Source organism: Callionymus lyra, chromosome 16 (assembly GCF_982586985.1).
Source record: "Callionymus lyra chromosome 16, fCalLyr1.hap1.1, whole genome shotgun sequence".
Classification (NCBI taxonomy): domain Eukaryota; kingdom Metazoa; phylum Chordata; class Actinopteri; order Syngnathiformes; family Callionymidae; genus Callionymus; species Callionymus lyra.
The window spans coordinates 5,000,483-5,023,860 of NC_141833.1; the positions used below are offsets into that span (position 1 = coordinate 5,000,483).

The window sequence follows — 23,378 nt, forward strand, 5'->3', positions numbered from 1 at the left end:
TCTGACAATCACAGCAGTAACATTGTTGTTAGCTTAGCTTTCCTCTGGCATTTAACAGGGGTCCCCAAACATTTTCCTGTGAGGGCCATACAACTTTACCCTTCCTCAACGGGGGGGTACTTAGATGTAAAGTTGAAATGTTTTCCAGAAAGCCACAAATAACCATTTCCGGGTTCTGCACAGAAATATTCAGAACATATTATTTTAGAACCACTAATTTTAATATCTTTCAATCGACACAAGAAACCGTAGGAAGGTGTAGAATATAACAACAAAAAACATAGTCTTGATTTTTATTTAGCTACTGTTATAAAAAATAATTAACCACATAAAAATGGGTTTGGTTCTCTGGTATTGTTCAAATGTTCAGGTTGAACTTTGGGGACCACTGCTCAAAAATATTAGCTACTACACTGAAATAAAAAAATGAAAACCAATTTTCTCTTTACGACCACCATTACCTTTTTTTGTTCCTCTTCTCTCTGTTGACATCACTGTACACTACTTTTGCCCTCCTCTGCTTTTTACTTTTCTCTTTGCTTTAACCCCTTTAAAAACATATTTTGTGTTGTTAGAGTTCACCGTGAACCTTTACCTGGTTACCCTGGTGTGTGTCCAGAATGCCTTTGGTAGCACCCGAGGACCAGAGAGCCAGGATGCAGGAACTCAGGAGAAACAAGCAAGGAGGTTAAACAGTTTAAAAGAAGGTCAAGAGAAGGAACTAGATCTAATCCGTTTATTGTGTCTTTAGAACCGTTGAAAGGAACCACTTCAGCCTCGATTCATACTGTTCCATATTTCTTGTAACCTTCGGGGCTAACCTTGGTTCACACAGCTACAGAACATGTTGGTGTATGGTATGTATTGTGAGAATGTTGGCGGTCAAAGGGCCGCTAGGGGCCCCTGGACCTCACAAAATAAATAATTTGTTAATCTCTTTATGACTCTGCTTAACCTTTTTAAACAGCAGATAGAGTTTATTTGACGGATAAAACTGTAAATCTTGCACCAATTAGATACAACCCTGACAGAACAACAGGAATGTACGTGCACGGAATCACTTATCCTCCAATTTAACATTTCCATCCTGCCTTTTTTTTTATAGAGGAAACTGTCTGCAGACACGTGTTGATATTTACCAGCATGCTTCTCCTCTCATGGCACCCAAATAATAGGGATTGTTTTATAGGACTTCGTGCTATTGTAAAAATGGGTTTATATCCCTCCTTCCATTAAAATGAATGGGATTCATTATTGGCCATGGTACAAGATTTGTGTCTGGTACATCCACATGGCTGTCAGTGGAAGTCGAAAGACACACTTTGCACAGATATACACTGCCACCTATTGGGCATACTGAGTACTATTGTACTTTTATGACAGAAGATCACGTAAAACAAGGAGAGGAAATTGGTATTTAAATAATAGGACTTGAATTCCACAAATATTTACCGTGGATAATTTAACAAATCACGATAAAATAATAATATAATAATAATATTCGGTCGGGTCAAATGAGAAGCGGGGCCACAATGTGGGCAGAGGGATTTTTAGCCTTTGTAGGCCACTGTATAGAACTGCAACAGATTGTTTCTGATGTTATTGTTTGGTAAAGAAGAATGTTGATCGATAATGTTAAAAGATTAGGTAAGACCAGGTTAAATATATTGCTCATCAGCCCAATGAGAGATAATTTCAATTGCAGCAACTAAAACAGAACAACGATTGAAAAATAATGAAATAAATAAAACAATTTAAAGAAGTGTTTGTAGACACTGATATTTTCATATGAAAATATAAAACCAACACTAAATTCAATTTAAATAATAATAATGATAATGATAATAATAATAATAATAATGTGCAATACATATACATGTTAAAGTGTAATTTATATATGCAAGAACAAAAGTGAACAGCATATGATCATAGTTAATGTATTTCCAAAAACTTTCTTCAAAAACTCTTATCTGATAGTGTCCACTAAATTATAATTGTTTTTATTCTCCCCAAAAAATAAAGAAAAGCAAGTAAGTACGTTTTCAAAAAATCAACTGTGCGCCTTTGTAACAGCGATTATTTAGCAATTATAATTAATAATATAGTGGCGTTTAAGTCACAAGTATTTTATTTATTTATAGAAAACGCTTTCAAATGTTTAACAACGTCATTTTAAAATGTAGGATAATGTGGTGAAGTTCTCTTCCTGGCCAACAGATGGCAATAGCTGCAGTTCATCTTCATTCTCTGTGTAGTTCTTGACTAACTACATCCAACATGGCGGTTCACAGGCTGGCATGTTTGGGACTAAACGTCCTTCAAAACTCAACCTGCGCCCCTCAAACGGTAGGAATTATTTTTCACACTTAATCATTGCCACTATCTCAACTCTTAAGTCGGAACAATAACACGCTGAAGAGGAAATCGGAACGTTGTCTTTGAGTTAGGATGCTAGCAGGATGCTAAGATAACCAGTAAGGATAATGGAGCATTTTGAATATAATGCATTTCATAAATGATGACATTACATGTTATTTTATCCTTCTTTTAATACCTTTGTCAGCTTTAAATATGCATTAACCAACATAATTCATCCCACATTCAACAGTTGTTGCATATTTCTTAATGTCGTTTCATATATGAATTGTGCAGGTGCTGAGGAGCTGCTGGAGTGTTGTGGAACAGACTCGAGGTTATTATGTGGACTGGAGGATGCTCAGAGACGTCAAAAGAAGGCAGATGGCGTTTGACTATGCCGATGAGAGATTACGCATCAATGCACTGAGGAAGAACAGCATCCTCCCTAAAGAGCTGCAGGTATATGAAAAGGCTTCATTGTGGATACATTTTAAAAAACTTTAATATTTGCATGCAAGTCTTTTAAACAAAACATTTTATTTCTCAGATGCAAACATATATCAAATTATTTAATAATTTCTCTTTTGTGTTTTGTCTGCTTTACCGCCTTTTGGTTCTTATGTTATTCTCATATTCTTAATGTAAATGTACGTTTTCTTACAGGAGGTGGCCGACAAAGAGATCGCTAGTTTACCCAGAGACAGCTGTCCTGTGAGAATCCGCAACCGCTGTGTGATGACGTCCCGTCCTCGAGGAGTGAAGCGGAGGTGGAGGCTCAGTCGGATTTTTTTCCGTAACCTGGCGGATCACAACCAGATGTCGGGAATATTAAGGGCGAGGTGGTGATTGGTGAACAAACATGTCACAATCTTGCTTTCATCACAATCAATAAGAGACTTTTCATCTTTTGCTTTAAAATTATTAAAAGTTTACTGGCAATAAACCTTCTCAAAAGAGTCTTTTTTTTGTAGAGAATTATGATGAATCATGGGTTTTCTTCATTAAAAATGCTACAAAACGCCTACAATTTCCTACTGGAATAAGAAAATAAAAAGTGACCATGAGAATATATAGCAAGAAAAACTACATTTGTATACAGTTCTATGCTTGTCACTCAGACAAGAGGTCAGAGTAGAACATAGACATTCTTTCCAACAACTTAAAATGTAATATTGTGTTTATTATTGTATTAACTTTATGTATTTTGATTATTTTCCATTTCTGATTTTTTTTGTTTTTACTTTTATGAAAATGTCTTGCCCATCGAATTTTTAGACATATTTAGAGGAATAAGTTGTTCTCCCACCAGTTTCTTTTACATGAAAGGTTTATAAATAGTGTTTTAAATAGCCAGGTTTATTTTATGCTGATATTTCTTTCTTTACTATGCTTACTTGCTTTATTTTTTCAAAGTTTTTCTTTCATATTTTAACTCTTCGCTCCTCTCCTTTAGATTGACGGCCCCTAACAACAGTCACAGTATATGATGTGGCCCTAGAGGAAATTTAATTGCCCACCCCTGCTATAAAACAAGTGTAATTAAGTCCAAAACAAACTTAATCAAGACGTGTGCATTTCTTAATTAAAGTAGTACATGCAAGCTATCCGAGTGATACACACACTTGATTGTTAAAGCCTTTTGTGACCCTGTTCTAGAAAGGTGCTTTAGAAATAACCATTACTTACTTACATCAAAAAGTCCTGCAATTCACTATGACCTTAAACCCCCAAAACGGATCATACAAGGTGAAAGGGCGGGGGGAATATATTCGTCAGTATAATTGCATTAGTTTTTTAAAGTTCATCCCACATCAACCACATCGGGAAATGTGTGAAGAATTTCTTAATAAAATGAATATGTTGTCTGTGTATTTGTGAGAAAACTTTTCGCTCCCTTCCCAGCCACAGGGGGCGCTGTGTGTGTGATATTACTTTCCTCGTGAGTGAGTCAGCAGTAGAAGAAGGCGGTTGTACAACAGTGGACCAGTAGAACTTCAACATCGTGTGACCAAATAGCTCTTTTTAAAAATCGTCTCCATGGATCTCACCGAACAGGTACAATTTATATTTGTATTTTCCACTATTCTGATGAATAGAGAGTATTCCAGTTGAATTCTTCGGATAACGTTTTACTTTCACATTAGCCAAACACGCTTCTCCAAATAGCTACGTTGATACTTGCTATACATTCATTTCATATTGTAAATTATGGATAATACGTAACACTAGGTAAACGTATAACAATTTAGACAAGGGATTTTAAACATAATGTCCGTACATTGATTAAATAAAAAATATTTTGTTTACACACAAACAAACGCTCTTTCGCTGATCGCTATCCCCCCCTGATCTAGCTTTATTTATATATCTATTTGTGACAAATACACGAAGATCATGGTTAGACTTTCCTGTAGACCTACTTGATTCTTCTAGAACCTTCTAGAATACACTGAACAACGCGTGACTTTCTGCTTTCATTCCCGCTTGAAAACGACTTGCATTACATTTGAAGTAGAAGCATTTCTTGTTGTTTAAATTGTGCATCAGTAATATAATGATAGTAAATATATATTTTAAATAACTCAATTACTTTATGTGATGGGGGTTTAAAGTAGAAAACAACTGAAAAAACTTGATCCTTAATACTTTTAGTTCAATAACAGATTTAGGTTGTTATTTTCTTTTAAATGTGAATATTTGAAACTTTGCATTTGTTCTTTTCATCAAAACCTGTGGTTAGTCTGCTAACCTTGACCCATTGATAATTACTCTAACCAGGGTGGAAGTTAATAATTTGTTCATTGACAGATCAACCAGCTGGAGGCTGACCTGCAGGAGCTGGGCTCGCTCCTGGAGAAGGCACAAAGGTCGAGGGTGCAGGAGCTGTTGAAGCAGGAGCAGATTAAAGTGGAGAAGGAGATCGCCGTCAAGAAACAGAAGGAACTGCAAGCCAAGAAAGAGTCGGCGCCTCCTGCTCCCAGATCTTCATACACCGTCAAGATCACCAACTATGGTACGATACCTGCAGCAGGATCAATGCTTGTGTTCAGTTGAACCATCACTGTTATGATTTTTCTCCTGCACAGCTTGGGACCAGTCGGACAAGTTCGTCAAAATTTACCTCACTTTGAAAGATGTCCACAAAATTCCTTCGGAGAACGTGGAGGTCAGCTTCACAGATGGGTACGATGCTCCAGTTCAGTAATATTCCTTAATGTGTGCTTCTTTTTTTTTTCTTTGCCTCCTCTAACTTCATTTTATTTACAGGTCACTATCTGTTCTAGTGAAGGAACTCGATGGTAAAAATCATCAGTTGAACATTCTCAATCTGTTGCATCCGATTGACGAGAAGGGCAGCCAAAAGAAGGTGACAACATCCTTCATGCTAAATGTTCTTGAGTTTGCTTTAAAATGTTACTTGACTTTTTCCTTAACTTCCTGTTCTAAAGCATCTGCTTTCTTCTGTAGTTGAAAACCGACATGGTTCTGATCATGTGTAAGAAGCAGACGACCAAAAAGTGGGAGTGCCTAACAAAGGTGGAAAAGCAGACCAAGGATAAAGAGTGAGTCCATGAGTGACATATTCCATCCAATTGAAAAACATTGCATTTATTTTTTCGACGATACTGCTGTCTTGTTAAGATTTCTTTGGTTAATAGATCTGACTGACTTAACACAAGATTCTGCTGCTCCCCATTTATCTCCACATGACAGTCATAAACCTAAGTTTTCTTTGTCCAAAAAGACACACTTAAAAACATCAAAAACCTATATTTTGATCTTGTTTGTAGCAGAAGCTAAAAGGCTAACATGCTAGACGTGTACTAGACTGGTCCTGCAACACAGACCATGTATATAAGTGTAGCGATCCTGCTCTACCTAGTAGAATGCAGGACCCTGAATTCGGCAATTTAGTTTCAGTTCAAATAATTAAATAATACAAGTTTCACAAATGGTTAAACCAAACACATTTACTTATTATAGACAAAGGCAAACAAAACCCCACAATCAATTTAAACTAAAAATGTCACTTGATAAGGGAGTCCAAACTCAAAATAGTGACCAGTTTGTCCATCAAAAATAAACGTTGCAGGCCTGAATCGCACTCGGGTGCGTTGAGACCAAAAACAATGAGGCCGCTTCGCTCTGCATAGCCAATAAATAAAAAAAAAGGTACCTGAGCGTCCCGTGGATCGGCGCGGGTTCCGTGTCGAGGGGACTTGGAAGTGGTTGGTTAGCTTAGCCAGCTAACCGGCTTCAGATGCTGTTGGCGATCAGCTGTGAGATGTCAACAAGTAGTTGCGCAACGACGTCGAGCTCTTTAACTCCGCGCTGGAGTTGCGCATCAGACACTTTGTCTATGACTGTCGGGCTGACAGAACAATCACCAATGCTTGATTTGGTTGTTCACACACTCCCATCGCCGGTGTCATCTTGCACTTTCTTTTTATTGCACTTTGTTCTTGTTTTATGAGTCCATTCTCTGTGTTGCTGTGTGCTGGAAAAACAATTTCCCGAAGTAGACCTCCAGAGGGATCAATAAAGTTTATATAGCTATCTTTCTTGACTATAAAAACTCCATTATACACTACATAGTGTTTTCTATGAACTTTGGTAAACTATCACATTCAATTAAACATGGTTTGTTTCTGAAGAGCTAAACTTACTTTTTTTCTTTTTACTTTTTGTAGAATAAATGATGTGTTTGTTTTAGTTTAACTGTCAAACGGATGTTGTGGTGTGTGCCATCATAGCATTATATTTTCCAGAAATGTTAAAGTACTTTACACCAATCAGCATTCATTTGGACTTGATGTTGTTTTTTAATGCATTAAATGTGGACACTTTTCAACAGTAAACCCAGCGTGGACGAAAAGGCTGACCCCGGTGATGGCTTGATGACGATGCTGAAGAAGCTCTATGAAGACGGAGATGATGACATGAAGAGAACCATCAACAAAGCCTGGTCTGAATCCCAGGAGAAGAAACAACAACGAGGAGAAGACATGATGGATCTCTAAATGAAAGCTGTTGGTTCAGTTCCCTGAAGAATTGGTCAACGTTGACTGAGCTCAGCTGGTCCAGAAACACATTTAGAGTCTTGACAAAAACATATTGGATACAGTATGTTTGAGTCTGCTCCCTATTCCATTTATTATGCCACTTGAAGACATCAGATTGTCTTGTTCTGGTTGTTTAACAAAGTAAATGCAACCATTCCAATCCAATTTCACCACTTAAGATGATGTATTCTTCTTAAAAATGTTTAGATTAAAGTTCAACTGTGGACTCGAAGGTTTTCCCTGTAACTCTCATATCTTCAGTTAAAAGGACCAGATTGTTTGCTCTTATTAGTTAGTATTTGTCTTCTTCACTCGGTAAACTGGCGAAGTTGGAGTGTTCCAAATGTTAAATGTCTCGTATAATAAAATTTAATCTGAGAGCAAGACTGTATATTTTACGTAGCTGTGCTGTCTACTCTCTTGATATCATTGTTTTGCAATGTTCATGGTTTTATTGTTGCCCACAGTGAAGTTCTCTGTTATAAATACAGTCTCAGTTACAAATGTTTGGCTTTTGTCCACTTTATTTCCTCAATGCTCAAAGAAATTGAACAACAAAGAAGAATAATAGTCAGCTGATATGGTATGCTTAAACAAGACGCTGAATATTTCGTCCACCAGGTGGCAGAACAAACCCATAATTATAAAGATAGTGTCTATAATTCTAATACATTCTAAAAAGCCCAACACGTCCTGTAAACGAACCTTGAAGAAACATGTTTTCCATTTTTTATTATGTATATACAGTACGTTTGCATATGCAATAAATCACGTTATGCCCACAGTGTGGCAGAATATGATTAACATTTCGCATTGTAATTATTTTTATTTAGTCCCTCCATTCGAGTTCTGCATAGATATCAAAATGGTCAATACATGTTATATTGAATTTAATATTAATTTGTTTCGACTTTTGACTCTTCATAGTTGAACTTGAGTGACACGGTAATGTCATCACCACGAACACAAGGTGGCAGCAGACCAAATCAGAAAATGTTTAAGTTTAAAATATTTGATTTTTAAAATTTTATAATTAATGCTCCTTTTAATAAACACAATATGTAAAAAAGACAGATGTAATGGACTTTGATGCGACTCTTAAGCCGATGAAAAAGCGATGAGAATAAATAAGAAGTATTATATTTAGGGATGATCCATATTATTTAAGAATATAAAAAATAAATAAAAGTAGAATTGAGTTTTTACGACTATTATCCCTGGCTCACCTTTCTTTCATTCATATTTTTCATTCGGTCCAGATGGTTTTTTGATTGGAAATGCGTCTGGACTTGCGCCTGCTTTTGACACGTCACAGTGACGTCACCGTCTGAGTATAAAACCTCCCACAGCAGCGCGTTGTGTGACCAGATGGAGTCAGTGGAACGTGGAGTGTCAACGACGTTCCATCTCAGCCGCGCCTGAACTTTACACGCCGAAACCCCCACGCGACAACGACGGAAAAAGGGATTGTTTTTTTCCTCCGAGACTGTTCCATGGATACCGGTTGTTTCACCGCGACCCAGCGTCACCTGTGCCACACCATGAACGCGGATTTATTCAAGCCCGCCGCCGAGCGTCCTGCGCCGGCGAAGACGAGCCGGAACAAACCCGAGCAGATCAAGCCCGAGCTCGCCCCGGTGGTCACCGACTCCAAGACGGGGAGGTCGTACAGTAAAGGGAAGCTTCTCGGGAAGGTACGAACCTTCTTCTTTTTCATAAAATCCACCAGGTGTGTTCTTGAGATGATGAAGCCATACATACCTGCGGCTGGATTAGAGACAATCTGTCCCAGCTGTGCGCGTCACAAGGTGCGCCCCGCGTTTGATGAGCATCACGTTTCACCTTTCTTGAGACTAAAAAATACGATATTTTGATGTCGCCTTTTGTTGGGGAAACGTTTTGTGTTGTCGATACCTACGTGTTGCTGGGTCGTCGATACGCTGCGTCGGGCAGCCGGCCAAGTCTGCCGCAGAGCTCCGAACGTCTCCGTCAATTTCACGGTTAATAAAATGCTGCAGCTTGGCCTGTGTGCCCCCTTTTTTAAATGCACCCTCTGTCAGAAAAAAACCAAACCACCTGCACCTCGACACCATCGCTACAAATTCACATTTTGGATATGGAGTGTTTTTGAAAGAAAATATGCCTCGAATGCGTTCTGTCAGAAAAAAAAAAACGCCACTTCATTATTTGGCATCAACCTGCTGCTTCATAACGTTTTTTGTTTATCGTAGGGAGGCTTTGCACGATGCTACGAGATGACGGACCTCTCGACCAACAAAATGTATGCTGTGAAGGTGATCCCTCAAAGCAGAGTGTCCAAACCACACCAAAGGGACAAGGTATACGACCCCCCCCCCCCCCTTCATACCCTTACCATAAAAAGAAAACCTCTTAATTTTCCAGTCGTGGATACCAAAATGTCTCGTTCTCCCCGCAGATCACGAACGAGATCGAGCTCCACAAAACCCTGTCGCATAAGCATGTGGTGAAATTCTCCCACCATTTCGAAGACAAGGACAACATTTACATATTTCTGGAACTCTGCAGTCGGAAGGTGAGACGTCGTTGTTTTGTTGTGATGGCGTCTCCGAGGACGAAGTCTTCGAGGCGCCGCCACCTGAACGATTATGTGCGGCGGCGTCGACTGCGGCTGTGTTGTCTGGCTCATCCATGGCTCCCTCTCTCCTGCAGTCCCTGGCACACATTTGGAAGGCGAGACACACGCTGACGGAGCCTGAAGTGCGGTATTACCTCAAACAAATCATATCCGGACTCAAGTACCTCCACAGCAGAGGGATCCTGCACAGGGACCTCAAACTCGGTACGTGCGCTCGACATGAATGCGTAGCGGTATGCCTGGAATCCGCCATGACTTTGGACTGTATTATCTGTGGAATGCTGACTGGGTGAATGGTTTTGTCTCTATTTAGGCAACTTCTTTGTCAATGAAAACATGGAGTTGCGCCTGGGAGACTTTGGCCTGGCTGCGAAACTGGAGACTGTGGAGCAAAGGAAAAAGTACGTGCTGTTGGACGAGTTTACGTAATTGTGTTCACCTGCTGTATTTGCACAAGTGCACAACCTCCCCTGTGTCAGATTTCACTCCAGCAGTAGGTGCTCAACCGGTTTCTGAACTGCTGTTCAATGGCGTGTTGCCTGTGGGTCCATATAGGACGAGCTGTGTCAGAGTTCATGTGACGCCACACTTGCATTAAATTAATCTAGAATGTTTTGTCCCCTTTCAGAACCATCTGCGGGACCCCCAATTATTTGGCTCCTGAGGTGCTGAACAGACAAGGACACGGGACAGAGTCGGATGTCTGGTCCCTTGGATGTGTTATGTAAGTTGATGCATACATGTATGTTTGTTTTTTTTTCTTTCTTTCTGTGCCTCGCCTCTACACATGACTCGTCAAACAACAAAAGTGGCCATAAATCAACAGCTACAATACATTTGGACTGTTTGACGCCAGTTAGTGGTTCAACTACTTTAGTAGTCATTGTGACGCTTCAGGAAGGTGCACACACTGAAGAAAACCTCAAGCTTTGAGATTTCTACACATTTTCTGCTGTTTTCTTGTTGCTCTACCTGTCTTGTTGTTTGAAGGCAGCTGTCTAAACATGTCGCTTCCCTCTGAACAAATTAATTCTGCATTTTTGGCACTTTTCAAAGTTTTATCCTGTCTGTTAAGATCAAACTTGTATTATGGTGAACGTTTCACAGTATCAAGGTTGGTGTTTGGCAAAGGCAGTTCTGCTTACTTTACAGCGAAGAGAGATTATTTAATTGAAATGAATGTTCAACAAAAAAGGTAAGGCTTTAGTTGGCAGAAGGAAGCGATCATTTTTCCTTGTTTTAGGAAAGTTTTTACTCTACAAAGTTTTTTTTTTTTTTCTTAACTGATTTCGGTTTGAATGACACATTCATTCCTCTTGTTCAGGTACACGTTGATGTGTGGCAACCCTCCGTTCGAGACACTGGATCTTAAGGAGACGTACAAGTGTATAAAGGAAGTCCGCTACAACATTCCCTCCACGCTCTCTTCCCACGCACAGAAACTGATCACCGGCATCCTGCAGAAAAACCCCAGCGACAGACTAAGCCTGGATCAAATCCTAAACCATGACTTCTTTGCCAAAGTACGAAAAAAAAACGGTCATTTTAAAAGCAATGATTAACAAGTCTTCTGACTCTAATGTTTACGTCCCTCTCTCCTCCAATAGGGTTTCACTCCTGAAAAACTTCCCCCCAGCAGCTGTGTGATGGTGCCGGAGCTTCATCCGCCCAGTCCTGCCAAGAAATTCTTTACTAAAATGGCAAAGAGCCTGTTTGGCAAGAAGAAAGCAAAGGGTAAGCAGGACTTTGACATTGAGAGACGCACTCGGTAGTTTACGCGTCCATTTTGTTTGTCACTATTTACGATCTTCAGCGCACAAACTGATTAATTTATACACCTTTAAGAAAGCTTTGAAACTCGAATGGCTTTTGTGAGGCAGAGTTTAATTTACCCTCGTCCTTCTGGCTGTCTTTGCAGTAGAGAAGAGTCCGTGTGAGGAGAAGGAAGACCACGATATTTCCAAACTAGTCTCCGGCATCGTCAAATGTTCCATCAACCGGCAGATCAGCTATAAAACAGTTGGACCCAACGAGGTAAGAGTCTCCTTCGCTATGATGCGAGTGTTGCTGGGACACTTAACCATGCAGCGCTGCTACACTCGTGTCCTGATATGACCCACGACTAGCTTTGACTGCATGAGGGATGCAGTCTGTTCTTCTTTAGATGGTACTAGTGATGGTGTCTGTTTCTGCTGCATGAGAACTACTGTTACTGTAACAAGATTGGATCGAGGCTGAACAATGTGCTCTTGTGATGGATTATATCGACAGAACATGGAGGGGTTTTGTTTTTTTTGTTGCCTTCACTGCTGAGTGAACATGTTCTTGAGCAAGACTACCCCCTGCAACCGCATCATGACTAATTGATGCTGAGCTTCTGACGCAGGATGAAATGATGTCTGTGGAAAAGAATGTTTCCTGCCACTATAAAAATAAACTGCAATGGTCGACCCCAAATCGTGCAGAGCATGGCTCAGTCCCACAGCGGTTAATCCCGTTTCCCACCGTTCCTATTTTCTGCCCTATTTGTTTCCTTCTCACGAGTCTGAATAATTCCTTTTATAATTGGATGTGTGGCGCTAATCTGGTTGCAAATCCAGTCTGTAATTTTTTGTTGAATGGGCAAAAACGCCTTTCATCATGATCAACGTTCTTGTCCCCTCTCAGGTGCCGTATGTGACCAGCCCACCGGTCAGCTCAGTGCCTCTGGAACAGACTCCTGCTGAGGAAGAGTCCAGAAAATCCTTGTCCCGCTCTTTCAAGGGCACAGTAGCTAGCAGTTCAGAACGTAAGACTCCCTTTTATTAAAGTCTTGAAGTTGAAATTATTATTGGTTAACATTTGTTTATGGATCTTCCAGCTGGTGAAGACGTGCTCACACCAGCATCTATGGCGGAATCTGCGATGAAGGTCCTGAAGGGCTGCTTGGCTTCCATGCCCACAGGTAGATGTTTAACATTTCATTAGTTTACTTGGAATATTGCTGCGGGAAAACTTGAATCGTTCAAGGAAATGCATCCGTCCTCAGCCGTGCTTGGTAAAATGATGACCAGAAGCAGGAAATGCTTGAAAACGTAATCGTCTGCTTCCTGAATATCAATCGACACAATTCAGAATAGTTCCAGGAAGGAAGTTCAATTCTTGACCTCTTAAGACCTTCATTTATATTTTTTAATTGTCTAATGACTCCTCAATTTAAATAATAATTGAAAGTAGTAGTCAAATTATACTAGAACAGAGTATCAGATATTGATGTTGCATATAACTTGTATATATAATATATGGTGTTTTCTATCCCCCATAAAAATTCAGATTCATCATTGATTCACAATTTTCTTTTAAACGATCAAGCAAGAGGATGTGGAAATTGTCAAAAAAAAGACTATCTTTATTTTATCTCTGCCCATCTCATATTTATTTGTATTGACTAAAGATGGTCTTAATCAATAGTATTTTCATGCCAGCGTGAGCTCCATTTTAGTTTTTACTCTGGATAATGTGTTTTTGTTAATGTTGTCGAGGACAAAGTATCCTTTTAAGTTTTATATTATTAAGTTACTTTACTATTGTTTCTAACCAAAGCTTTTTTTTTTTTTCTTTTTTTTAATCCAGCCACGAGGAACCCTCCATGCTTGTCTCGGCCACAGTCCTTTCTGTGGGTGACAAAGTGGGTCGACTACTCAAACAAATACGGTTTTGGCTACCAGCTCTCCAACCAAAGCATCGGCGTGCTCTTCAATGAAGGAACGCACCTGAGTCTCTGTGATCAACGCAGGTAACCATCTTGACCTGCGGAGATGAGCTTAATTGCCTGGGAAGCTCTATTCCTGACGAATGTTTCCATCCACACAGGACCGTCCACTATTGCCTGATCAACAACAAACACTTAACCTTCCCTGCGAACTCTCTGCCTGAACAGCTGCGCAGCCAGAAGCAGATCGTGGAGCTCATGGCAAACTACATGGAACAAAACCTCATGGAGGTACGAGCCATCTTAGTCGCACCTCTTTTGTCTGAAATTCCTTTTACTAAAATGGTTTCATTCCATATCAGGGTGGGGATCTGCCCTGTGAGGAGCAAGCCACCGCCCCCCCTCCTCTGCTCATGCAGTGGGTGAAGACGGACCATGCACTGGTGATGCTCTTTAACAACGGCACCTTGCAGGTAATGGCAGTTTTCTCTTCAACTTTAAAAGTTGTAGTATTGTCTTCGGACGACCTCGAATGATTAATTCCTCGGTCTCTTCCAGGTGAACTTCTACACTGACCATACAAAGATTATACTGTGCAAGTCCTCGGACGACTCCTACCTGCTCACCTACATCAGCAGAGAGCGGATCTCAACCACGTACCTTCTCGGCATGCTGAGCGAGATGGGCTGCACCTCAGAGTTGCGGGACAGACTCCAGTATGTGGTTCAGCTGCTACAACCCCAAACCGATGCCTGAGTTGAGGCACCTGGACTGATTGGAAGATCTGGGGGGAAAAAGGGACTCGATCTGAGGGATATCTGCTCATTCACCAGAGCAATATTGTCTGGGCTGGTACTTCATCTGCTTGCATCAAACATCCAGCAGGAAGGAAGTGTCCAGCGGTGGCTTGTGCCTCGAGGGTTCGTGCCTGTCCAGCTGATGCCTCAAATGAATCCACATGTGGATACCTTGAATGAACCTCTACCAGGCCTGAAAATGGCCGACTCCTCACGGGCAGATGCCTCATTGAACACCCGAACTCTTATCTTCAAACCCTCTTGCCTCCAAACCACCGCTTTCTAGTTGCTTTGTAAAAAGCCTCCACCTCTTTCTGCTTCTCCAGATAGTCGTTGTTCTGGTTCCTCAAAACTCTGCCATGCCATCTGCTTGTAGATGAACAAGGATCATCTTGCAGCTGAAGAGCTCTTCTCACGGTGGTTCAGCTGCAAGGTCTTTGATATTGACTGGCACTGGAGTGGTGGATCTTGCCTTCAGGATGCTGTGATCGGAGACAGAACATGAGACACTGTACTTTGGCGCTCACGCTAATCTCCGGGTTTTTTTTTTTTTTAAACATCTGAGCCACACTACGATCTTTACACCACACGCACAAGTACATTCCTGGCCTTCAGTGACGCTGTTTAAGTTTGGAGAGAGCTACCGCTTCCTCTGCTCAGACGTCACTCAACTGTTCATTTCACTCTCCGTGGTGCATGGGAGCAACACAATTTTGCACTCTTTGTTTTAATTTCCTCATGAAAGTGTTTTACTGCCACCATTTTGTTTTTTAGTTGTTTTTAACTTGATACCAAAAGACATTCTTTTGTTTTTTTTAATATTTTAGAATTCACACCGTCATTGTACTCGTGTGCCGCACAAGTGCTGGTGAACCAACTGCTGGCTGGAACTGAGTGGAGGGGGGCGGGGGGGTAAAAGTGCCTTTTTGGGAGGACGTCTGTTTAGTGCAATAACAACCCTGTGAATGTCGAGCTGGACACGGACAAGATGGCTTTGACTTTGATGGATTTACTTTTTCACTTTGCTTGGAGTTAGAAAGTAAATCGATAGCACTACACTCACTACCTGGTATAAGCTTTTAAAATGTCTATCATCGATGTATATCAGTAATATTTGCAACAGAAAAGGAAACTTGTTCTCTGTCGTACTGTAATACTGCGTTGGTTTCCATGGCTTTCTTAAGATCCTAAAACTGTGACCTGGAATGCGAGTATTATGTCAAAAAACCCCAACATTGTGAAAGCCATCTGCCAAATCTGTAAAGTCGTCTGGTTTGGCACATATTGTCCTAATAATTTATTTTTATTTATACATGTTTTTTTTATTTATTGTTGTCGTGTTACAGTCTTGACACAAGGAAGGGTTAAAATCCGACCACATTTGTATGTAATGTATTTGGGGGTAAATGGGTACAAAATAAAGTTTATTGAAAACAAAAGATGGATGTTGTAAGTGACTTATTTTATCATTTTGAGCAATAACCTGTTCTCCATGACACGTCTTCGTGGTCTTGTACAAACTTATTCCTCTACTTTTGTACTGCATGCCTCGCAAGTGAGCTGTTGAGGGCGGGGCAGGTCTTGATAGAAGAGTGAAAGGTACAAACTCAAGAGTTCCTCCGGTCCCTCAGGATGTGAAGTCTGGTCCTCCTTGCAGACGCTGATGCCGGATCGCCTGTAGACTATTTAAACATCCTTCTGGAAGCAAACGTGTATTCTGTTATTCATTTGAGTTTTAACAAAATTATATGTATTCCCATCAAACAACCTGTTCCTATAAATGTTCCTGTTTTCTAATTGTATTCTTTATTCTTAGGTCCCACTGTTTTACAGCTGATCTGCCTGTTGATGGAACTTCTGACGATGACGGAGACTAGTTTGGAAATATCGTGGTCTTCCTTCTCCTCACAAGGACTCTTCTCTACTGCAATGACGGCCAGAAGAAATATGGTAAACTCAACACAATATCCATTTGAGTTTCAAAGCTTTCTAAATGTATATAAATCAGTTTGTCTGCAGAAGAATTGTATCAACATCTTAATTTGTAGGTTCAATGCTATTTCTGCAGTATTTTTATTTAAATATCAAACCCCAAATAAAAAAGCTGTTTAGATTTGCCAATAGAGTAAGTTATACTAGATAATTTCCCTTCTGTGTTTCAATAGTTTTATATTGATTGTTTACCCCATGTTCAGCAATATAACCAGAATCAAGAGCACCATCATGAAAGTCTCTGCTCTGTCTTTAGTTTATAAGGGCCTAAAGGTAAAACATGTATTTTGTGAAGTATCTTTATTAACCATTTACCTCTAGTTCCACATGACGTTTTTTTTTTTCTTCACATAAATGCGCTGTCAACTAAGTCATGTTTCTCAGCTTGACCACCTCTTTAATTGCCCCCCTGCGTCGATGTCAAACAGCTTGACCTTTAACCCGAGGCAATTAATGTGTACGTCTGGGAATACTTGATGTCATCCGTGACTCTTACGTTGATTGAAAGTCTTTTCCCATAGATTGCACTAGATCAGGAAGTCTCGTTAATAATTAAAGAGCTGGAAGAGACACAGCAGAGAATCTAATGGAGCGCCGAAGCTTTCAGATCTGCCTTGAAGCTGCCGCGTTCTGAAAAATAAAGTGACTTGCCGTATATAGACAAATATAGTTGCGACAATCCACCCCGACTGATTGTGAACAGATAACAAGTTGACGGGAAAAGGTTGGCCATCATTTTATTTAAAACTGGCCTAGCATGTTTTGTAAGACACGTTTGTTTTATTCGTGCCAACTGTTGGACTCTTTGTTTGGCTGTCATTAGTGCAAACTATATATTACAGGCTTGGCAAAGACTTCCCTGTGTTGCATTCACGTGCTCGTCTGACATTACGCTTCCCGACATGGCAGAGAGTTCTCTTGCTTCAAGTAAACATCACATGCTTTCTCAGCATCTACAAGAACAAAGGGTGAGCAGAAGAATCCCACCAAAGCGTAACCAACTAAAACCTATATTTGATTGTAATAAAAACAATACAGAATCATTGACTGTTTTAAAGCTAAGAAATTTTTACTATGTTGAATTTACGAAAACATTTTTTATTAGTCAGTTGTCAGCGTTAGCAGGATAGCAACTAATGCTAGCATCATCCCATGTTCTGTTCTGTCATTAAATCTGTAAAGTAAAACATACCGTACTTAGAAGTGAGTCATGTAAATGTATTCTTATGAAATATATAGTTAAGAATAAAGCATAACTGAATTAAAACTACATGAAATAATACATCTTGTGTTTGAATGTCAATATGATCTAAGTCAAACTAGTCACAATAGCTTTGGGTCAAGACTTGTCTTTTGTGTGTATACGTTGTTTAAACGATCAACTTTTAATGAATATTTCTTAAATTGGTCAAAATGTTTTGATAGTTTGGATGGTAAGCTAACGTTAGCTACAAGTAATTCCGTCATGCTCTGCTAGCATCCAAAAACCACTGCATTATTTTGCCCTCTTTGTTTAAATTTCCTGTTTCACATAAATGTATTTTTATTTTGAACCCTGATTTATTCCTGCTGTTATTTATGCTCTATTGAGGTACTACTTTTGTATGGTACTGTAAATACAACTATATCAAGATTATAAGAAAACATGTTTTATTTAAATGCATGCTCACAAATAAGAAGTTGAATAAAATGTTGATTAGAAGATGAGAATCTAAATCTGATAACGGATTGATCTCGACGACTCTTCAGAGACACACACACACACAAACGGTACATACACACTCACAGCTCATCTCCTCCACCTTTGTCGTTTTGATTAGCTAATGCGTTTCTCAACCGCCTGCTAAACACTTGGACCACAATCTGGTTAAGAGTTTGTTGTTGTGTTTGCGTTTAGAGGACGACGCCCCGGCATTAGATAGGACTCATTTGGCAGCTAATCTCCTCCACTAGAGAATATCCTGAAACTGGGATGACGGCAAGAGATCACAAATCTGTTTTGTGTCGTTCGCGTCACGAGCCGCTCCACTGCTCCATTGTGTTGTTCATCCTCTGGCAGCTAATACTTTGAATAAATGTCAATCAAAATCTTATCAGAACGAATGACATACCTGTCACAATATTAATTAAGATTAGATCATATAATTTTTTCCTTCCAGGAACTACAATCTATAATCTACTTTAAATTCAATTACACTGATTGAAATTATAGATGAATTTCTCTTCCATTCTTCACAAGTTGAACTGGAAAGATCTACTTTTCCCTTTTCCAAGAAGCCACTCTAAATGTGTAGCTTCTTCTGGTAGCCGCTGTATGAAATTGCTGGTTGTTGGCAAGAAGTTTCGAATCGGGATGCTTTCAGCTCCAATTATCAGTTCATGCAGAAATGTCAATTCTCAAACTCGAGAACTGAAGTACTGGACTCTTCCTCATAAGTAGTGATTATTTCCTTCGTCCTTTAAGCACTTATCCAGTTATGCTTCCTTGAAACTTTGGCCGCAGGCGAGGGAGAGAATAAAACTGTTTCCTGTGTATTCTGTCTTTTTTCAACCTAAAACGTGTATCATAGTCTGAGACTAGCTTTGCATGTGGCGCAGAGAGACACTGTATGGAAGGGATATGGCTAACGGCTTTGTCAACCAAAAGATAACTAACTGAGGTTAGAATAGTTATACTTATGAGTAAAACACGCTTTCTCCAATACTCTTTAAGAGACCAACTAGACATGCTTCTTTTCCTAAAGCTTTCGCCGCATATTACCACGGGTTTACACGTAACCTGTGTCTCGCGTTTTGGCGATCACTCGATACGCAACTGTAAAAATCAACGCCACAAACAAGGCTGCCTAAATTCAGTTCAGCGCAGCTCAAACGAGGGAGGAGATGACGACCGTAATGAACGGCAGCAACTTATTTCCTCACCAGAATCTCCAGAAAGACAAGTGTCATTTGATAACTTCTTTGTTGCGATTCATTGCAATTTATATACAATGTGTGAACAACAATCCGATCCGGGATAAATTGTCGCTACCGGGGCTGCGCCCACAACCCAACAAAAATGTAGTTTTAACTCAGTAAATTTCTCCGATCCTTAAAACTCTTCACTGGCTTCCAGTTTCTTTCAGGATCAACTTTAATATTCTGGTTCTTACTTTCAGATCTATTCTTGGTCAGGCTCCTCCTTACATCACTGATCTGATCCAGCCTTACACCCCAGCTCAGGCTCAGAGGTCTGTGGATCAGAATCTACTGATGGTTCCACGCACATGGTTCCGGACCAGAGGAAAGAAATCCTTCCAGGCTGTCGTTCCTAAGCTTAGGAACGATCTTCCTCTCTCTCTGTGTTTGATGGAGTCTATTGACTCTATTTTCTGGAACTCCTGTTGTGTTATCAGTTTTATCTTGCCCTTTAAAGTATATCTTTTATTGAGTATTGTTTTGATTGTTTAAGCGCTTTGTGACCCTGGTCTGGAAAAGCGCTATACAAATGAAAATTACTTACTTACTTTGTCTCCTATGGAAAATACCATAGACTTAGAAGTTGAAGTAAACCTCCAGTCCAACTCGAGATTGGTCTCATTATTACTGATCCTGAGTCGCACTAGGGCAAGCCAAGTCGAAGCCGATTATGAACAGTGGAATTAGATCAGAGACGCGATAAAGACTGACAGAGCTTTTGTTAAAAGTTAAAGCACAGTTGGCGGAGTTATTACAATGACAATCAGGTCCAGGCTAAAACACAAAGAACACCATCTGCAGTTTAGAGAGGGAGGGGTGGGGCTTATTCTTTTCACTCATCAGAGTAAAGAATCACTATCAGCTACTTTATTGTCTTCATTTTTACACATACAAGTCCTAAACTAAATTGGGAGAAATATGCTCAACGGTTAATAATGTGTGCTTAGAGATTGTGAAGTAAAGCCTTCAGTGTGTCTTGCATAACGTAAGGAGCAAAGCAGGACTGGGTGGAGGAAAGTCACCTCAGGTGCTCTCCGTGAGCTAGCTGGGCTAGCTTTTAGGAGCCATGCAAGAGACGACAAAAGTCCAAACCAAGTGACATTTACTTGGGTCAAAAAATGTCCTCTCAGTGTTCCGTGGTTAGAAGCTTGAGGTTGTGACATTTGCATTGTCAGAATTGTCTTTTGAAAGAAACGTGGCGATAATTTAGGGTCACCTTTCAGTTGCATAATCCAAAAATGTGGCTCTACCTGTTGAAAAAGGCAGTCTTTTAAGAACATCTTGTTCCTTGACTATCCATTTAAGTTGTCCAACATTGAGTGATGGAAAAACAGGTTTTGTGGGGGGTTTTACTATCAATTTATTTTATTCTTTTCAAACATTACACATACAAGTTCACGATAAAGACACAATTGAAAAGGACATAGAAAAATAATAATACAAATCAAAGGATAATAAAACGAGGTTGATAAAGTTTTATCCACTAATCTATAAGGATTCCATGAATGAATTGAGGTCCAAGAATATATTCCATGAATTTTTTTTATAATTCACAACTATTTCACAATTAACAGCTGTCAGCTGAGAAAAGAATGTTGTCCAAATGAACTACATCAGGTCACGATACATCTTCCTCGGGTACTTCCATCATGTGAGAGATGTCATTATATGTAAGGAACCTACAGAAGGGCCCCACACATCATCAAAACATTGTTTACCCTTAATTGTATATGTGATTTTTTTTCTTTTTCTTTTTCTAGGGGTAGAGTTGGTGTTAATTCTAACATCCATCTATGCCATTGGAATCACTATTTTTGCCAACAACAGAGTAATGTCAATAAATATTTTGTTTCTTTAGAATGGTACAATCAACAGGGTACAAAACTAATAGGAAAAGTTTTGGTTCCAAATTTAATTTAATTCCTAACATTTGAGACTTTGTTTGGCTTCCCTCCAGAAAAATGGCTTAAATGTATTAAGTTTGAATGGTGTCATATGAGTGCACATTAGCCAATTGTATTGCAACAATTTAAGGCGTGTATTCACCGTTTGTGACTGAGCTTTTGTGCAGGCCTGTTCCCGTTCCCCATCTGAGATAATGACCTGTAGGTCTTCTCTCCAAAAATTATGTCATCTCGTTGATGATTCTGGTGACTGACCAACCAGTTCACTATATATTTTTGATATTAACCATCTTCATTGGGCAGCCTTTAACATAATTTATTCTAAAGCAGTTCAGGGATTGATAATGACTGTTTTTGTTGATCGTATAAAGTCTTTTATTTGTAAAAATCGAAGGAAGTGGCTGCGAGCTGTTTTGTATTTATAAACAATGTCATTAAAGGACAGAAGTCGTTTGTCATCTGGGCTATAAAGATCTCCCACTGTTTGTAGACCCCTTTCAGCCCAGATGTCAAAACCTCCCTCACTTTGTCTTGAGGGGAAGTGGTCATTTCCCCATATTTCTTTTATTACCACAAGTATAGTTATAACCAAAAATCCATTTTGAATCCTAAAAAAGGTATGATTAACCCATTTTCAGTATTTTAATGTTTTTATCTGGAGGAAATCCGTGAGTAAACTTTGATATCTGATCTTAAAAGTGTTGCGCCCTAATGACTACTTTGTTTTGTCAAACAAAGGCAAATATGTCAGTGAAAAGATGGTCTAAGCCATTACTCTGCTTGACAGCCTACAACCCAGTTAAACTGCTCAGTCAGAGGGCAACTAGGAAGGTATTGAGATTCCTTGGACAAGTTCAATCAGACACAAAAAAACAACTTTTTATTACTTGATCCATGAAAGCAACAATTCACCACCCATACTCTTTTTCTTGTGTTTTTTATCTTACTCTGCTGTCATAAAAAGTATTTTAACTTAACTATATTAATATTATAACAATTAAACTCTTAACCGAAAATAAGCCTGTTAATTACAACATTGTTATCGGCTTAACCTCTGCAGCGTCACTTGAAAGAGACCAGAAAGCACGAAAAAAGATATTCAGAGAGACTGAAACTAGTTTGTTCCCACACTTTGGACAGTGATGGAAAGCAGTGAAAAGGTTAAAATGATTATGATCTCCTGTTATATTTTTGGGTAACTCTCCATCTAGGAAAGAAAAGCATGGCTTTCTGTTTATAATCTAAATAGGAGGAATGAGCCGACAGGGTGGAAAAGAAAACACATGAAAGGAAGAGATGTGGTTCCTGCTGGACTGACCTTTGCCCTCGTCTTTTTTTAACCATGTATGTTAGTGTTAGTTCCAACCGGTGATGTCACATTCCTGCCTGTTAAGGCAACAATGATTCCATCAGGCCACACGTTGGTGCGTCACGAGTCCAGTCCTCCAGGAAATCTCTGTTTCCTTTTTCGCTATTCTCTCCGTCTGCAACTCATTAAGGGCGAATCTCATCACTGCAGACCGACACTTGCTCGGGCCCCTGAATCAACCAGATTAGATTCTGTGAATTATGTGCGACTCCGGCAGCGATGACGGAGACAATATGTTTCAAGTGGATGATAAAGAGAAAACGGATTCATCACGCGCTCAATGAATGATAACAACTGATAATACTCTTAAAGTGACAAAAAGAGAGCGTCAATAATAAATTGTGGTTACAGCTTGATGCAGGTGAATTTGTATTTGACGTGCGTGTACTCACCTCTGTACTGTGGTCCTTTTAGCATACAGAGTAACACAGAGAACAAAAATAATTAATTATTTCTGTCTAAAAGGTATTTTATTTAGCAACAATAATTGTCATTTGCCTGTAACTTTTGACACCACAAGGTAGGGCTGGATATCGATTGTAATTTCTTTTATACCACCATCAATAACTTTGGTACAATTTTTATAAGATCAATTCTAACAAAAAGAAAATGCCACTTAGTACAAATAT

At 39.6% G+C, this 23,378-nt stretch overlaps 3 protein-coding genes across 4 annotated transcripts; all 3 read left to right on the top strand.

The window, feature by feature from the left end:
* Positions 1-2,267: 2,267 nt before the first annotated feature.
* Positions 2,268-3,295, top strand: mrps14 (mitochondrial ribosomal protein S14). Its single transcript, XM_087811238.1, has 3 exons — positions 2,268-2,346; positions 2,653-2,817; positions 3,022-3,295. The coding sequence occupies exons 1-3, from the start codon at positions 2,278-2,280 to the stop codon at positions 3,202-3,204; spliced, it is 417 nt and encodes a 138-aa protein (XP_087667364.1). The 5' UTR covers positions 2,268-2,277; the 3' UTR covers positions 3,205-3,295.
* Positions 3,296-4,301: 1,006 nt separating this feature from the next.
* Positions 4,302-7,929, top strand: cacybp (calcyclin binding protein). The gene is made up of 6 exons (XM_087810778.1): positions 4,302-4,413; positions 5,167-5,371; positions 5,445-5,541; positions 5,626-5,725; positions 5,827-5,921; positions 7,214-7,929. Exons 1-6 carry the CDS (start codon positions 4,396-4,398, stop codon positions 7,377-7,379), a joined length of 681 nt encoding a protein of 226 aa, XP_087666904.1. The 5' UTR covers positions 4,302-4,395; the 3' UTR covers positions 7,380-7,929.
* An 874-nt stretch (positions 7,930-8,803) lies between these two features.
* Positions 8,804-15,965, top strand: plk3 (polo-like kinase 3 (Drosophila)). 2 transcript variants are annotated; one of them, XM_087810772.1, is made up of 15 exons: positions 8,804-9,115; positions 9,653-9,760; positions 9,859-9,975; positions 10,113-10,242; positions 10,352-10,439; positions 10,667-10,762; positions 11,363-11,561; positions 11,646-11,772; positions 11,957-12,072; positions 12,706-12,826; positions 12,899-12,982; positions 13,651-13,813; positions 13,891-14,020; positions 14,092-14,202; positions 14,288-15,965. In XM_087810772.1, exons 1-15 carry the CDS (start codon positions 8,915-8,917, stop codon positions 14,483-14,485), a joined length of 1,989 nt encoding a protein of 662 aa, XP_087666898.1. In that variant the 5' UTR covers positions 8,804-8,914; the 3' UTR covers positions 14,486-15,965. The 2 variants fall into 2 exon arrangements, with proteins under 2 accessions (XP_087666898.1, XP_087666899.1); XM_087810773.1 differs by having other exon boundaries at positions 11,960-12,072.
* Positions 15,966-23,378: the final 7,413 nt, after the last annotated feature.

Excerpts from the sequence above, each read along its gene's own strand:
- mrps14 (XM_087811238.1), top strand. The coding sequence starts at position 2,278 with ATGGCGGTTCACAGGCTGGCATGTTTGGGACTAAACGTCCTTCAAAAC. Across the intron at positions 2,347-2,652 it reads CAACCTGCGCCCCTCAAACG|GTGCTGAGGAGCTGCTGGAG; the intron begins GTAGGAATTATT and ends TGAATTGTGCAG. Across the intron at positions 2,818-3,021 it reads TCCTCCCTAAAGAGCTGCAG|GAGGTGGCCGACAAAGAGAT; the intron begins GTATATGAAAAG and ends GTTTTCTTACAG.
- cacybp (XM_087810778.1), top strand. Across the intron at positions 5,726-5,826 it reads AGAAGGGCAGCCAAAAGAAG|TTGAAAACCGACATGGTTCT; the intron begins GTGACAACATCC and ends TTTCTTCTGTAG. Across the intron at positions 5,922-7,213 it reads AAGCAGACCAAGGATAAAGA|TAAACCCAGCGTGGACGAAA; the intron begins GTGAGTCCATGA and ends ACTTTTCAACAG.
- plk3 (XM_087810772.1), top strand. The coding sequence starts at position 8,915 with ATGGATACCGGTTGTTTCACCGCGACCCAGCGTCACCTGTGCCACACC. Across the intron at positions 9,976-10,112 it reads TGGAACTCTGCAGTCGGAAG|TCCCTGGCACACATTTGGAA; the intron begins GTGAGACGTCGT and ends TCTCTCCTGCAG. Across the intron at positions 13,814-13,890 it reads AGTCTCTGTGATCAACGCAG|GACCGTCCACTATTGCCTGA; the intron begins GTAACCATCTTG and ends CCATCCACACAG.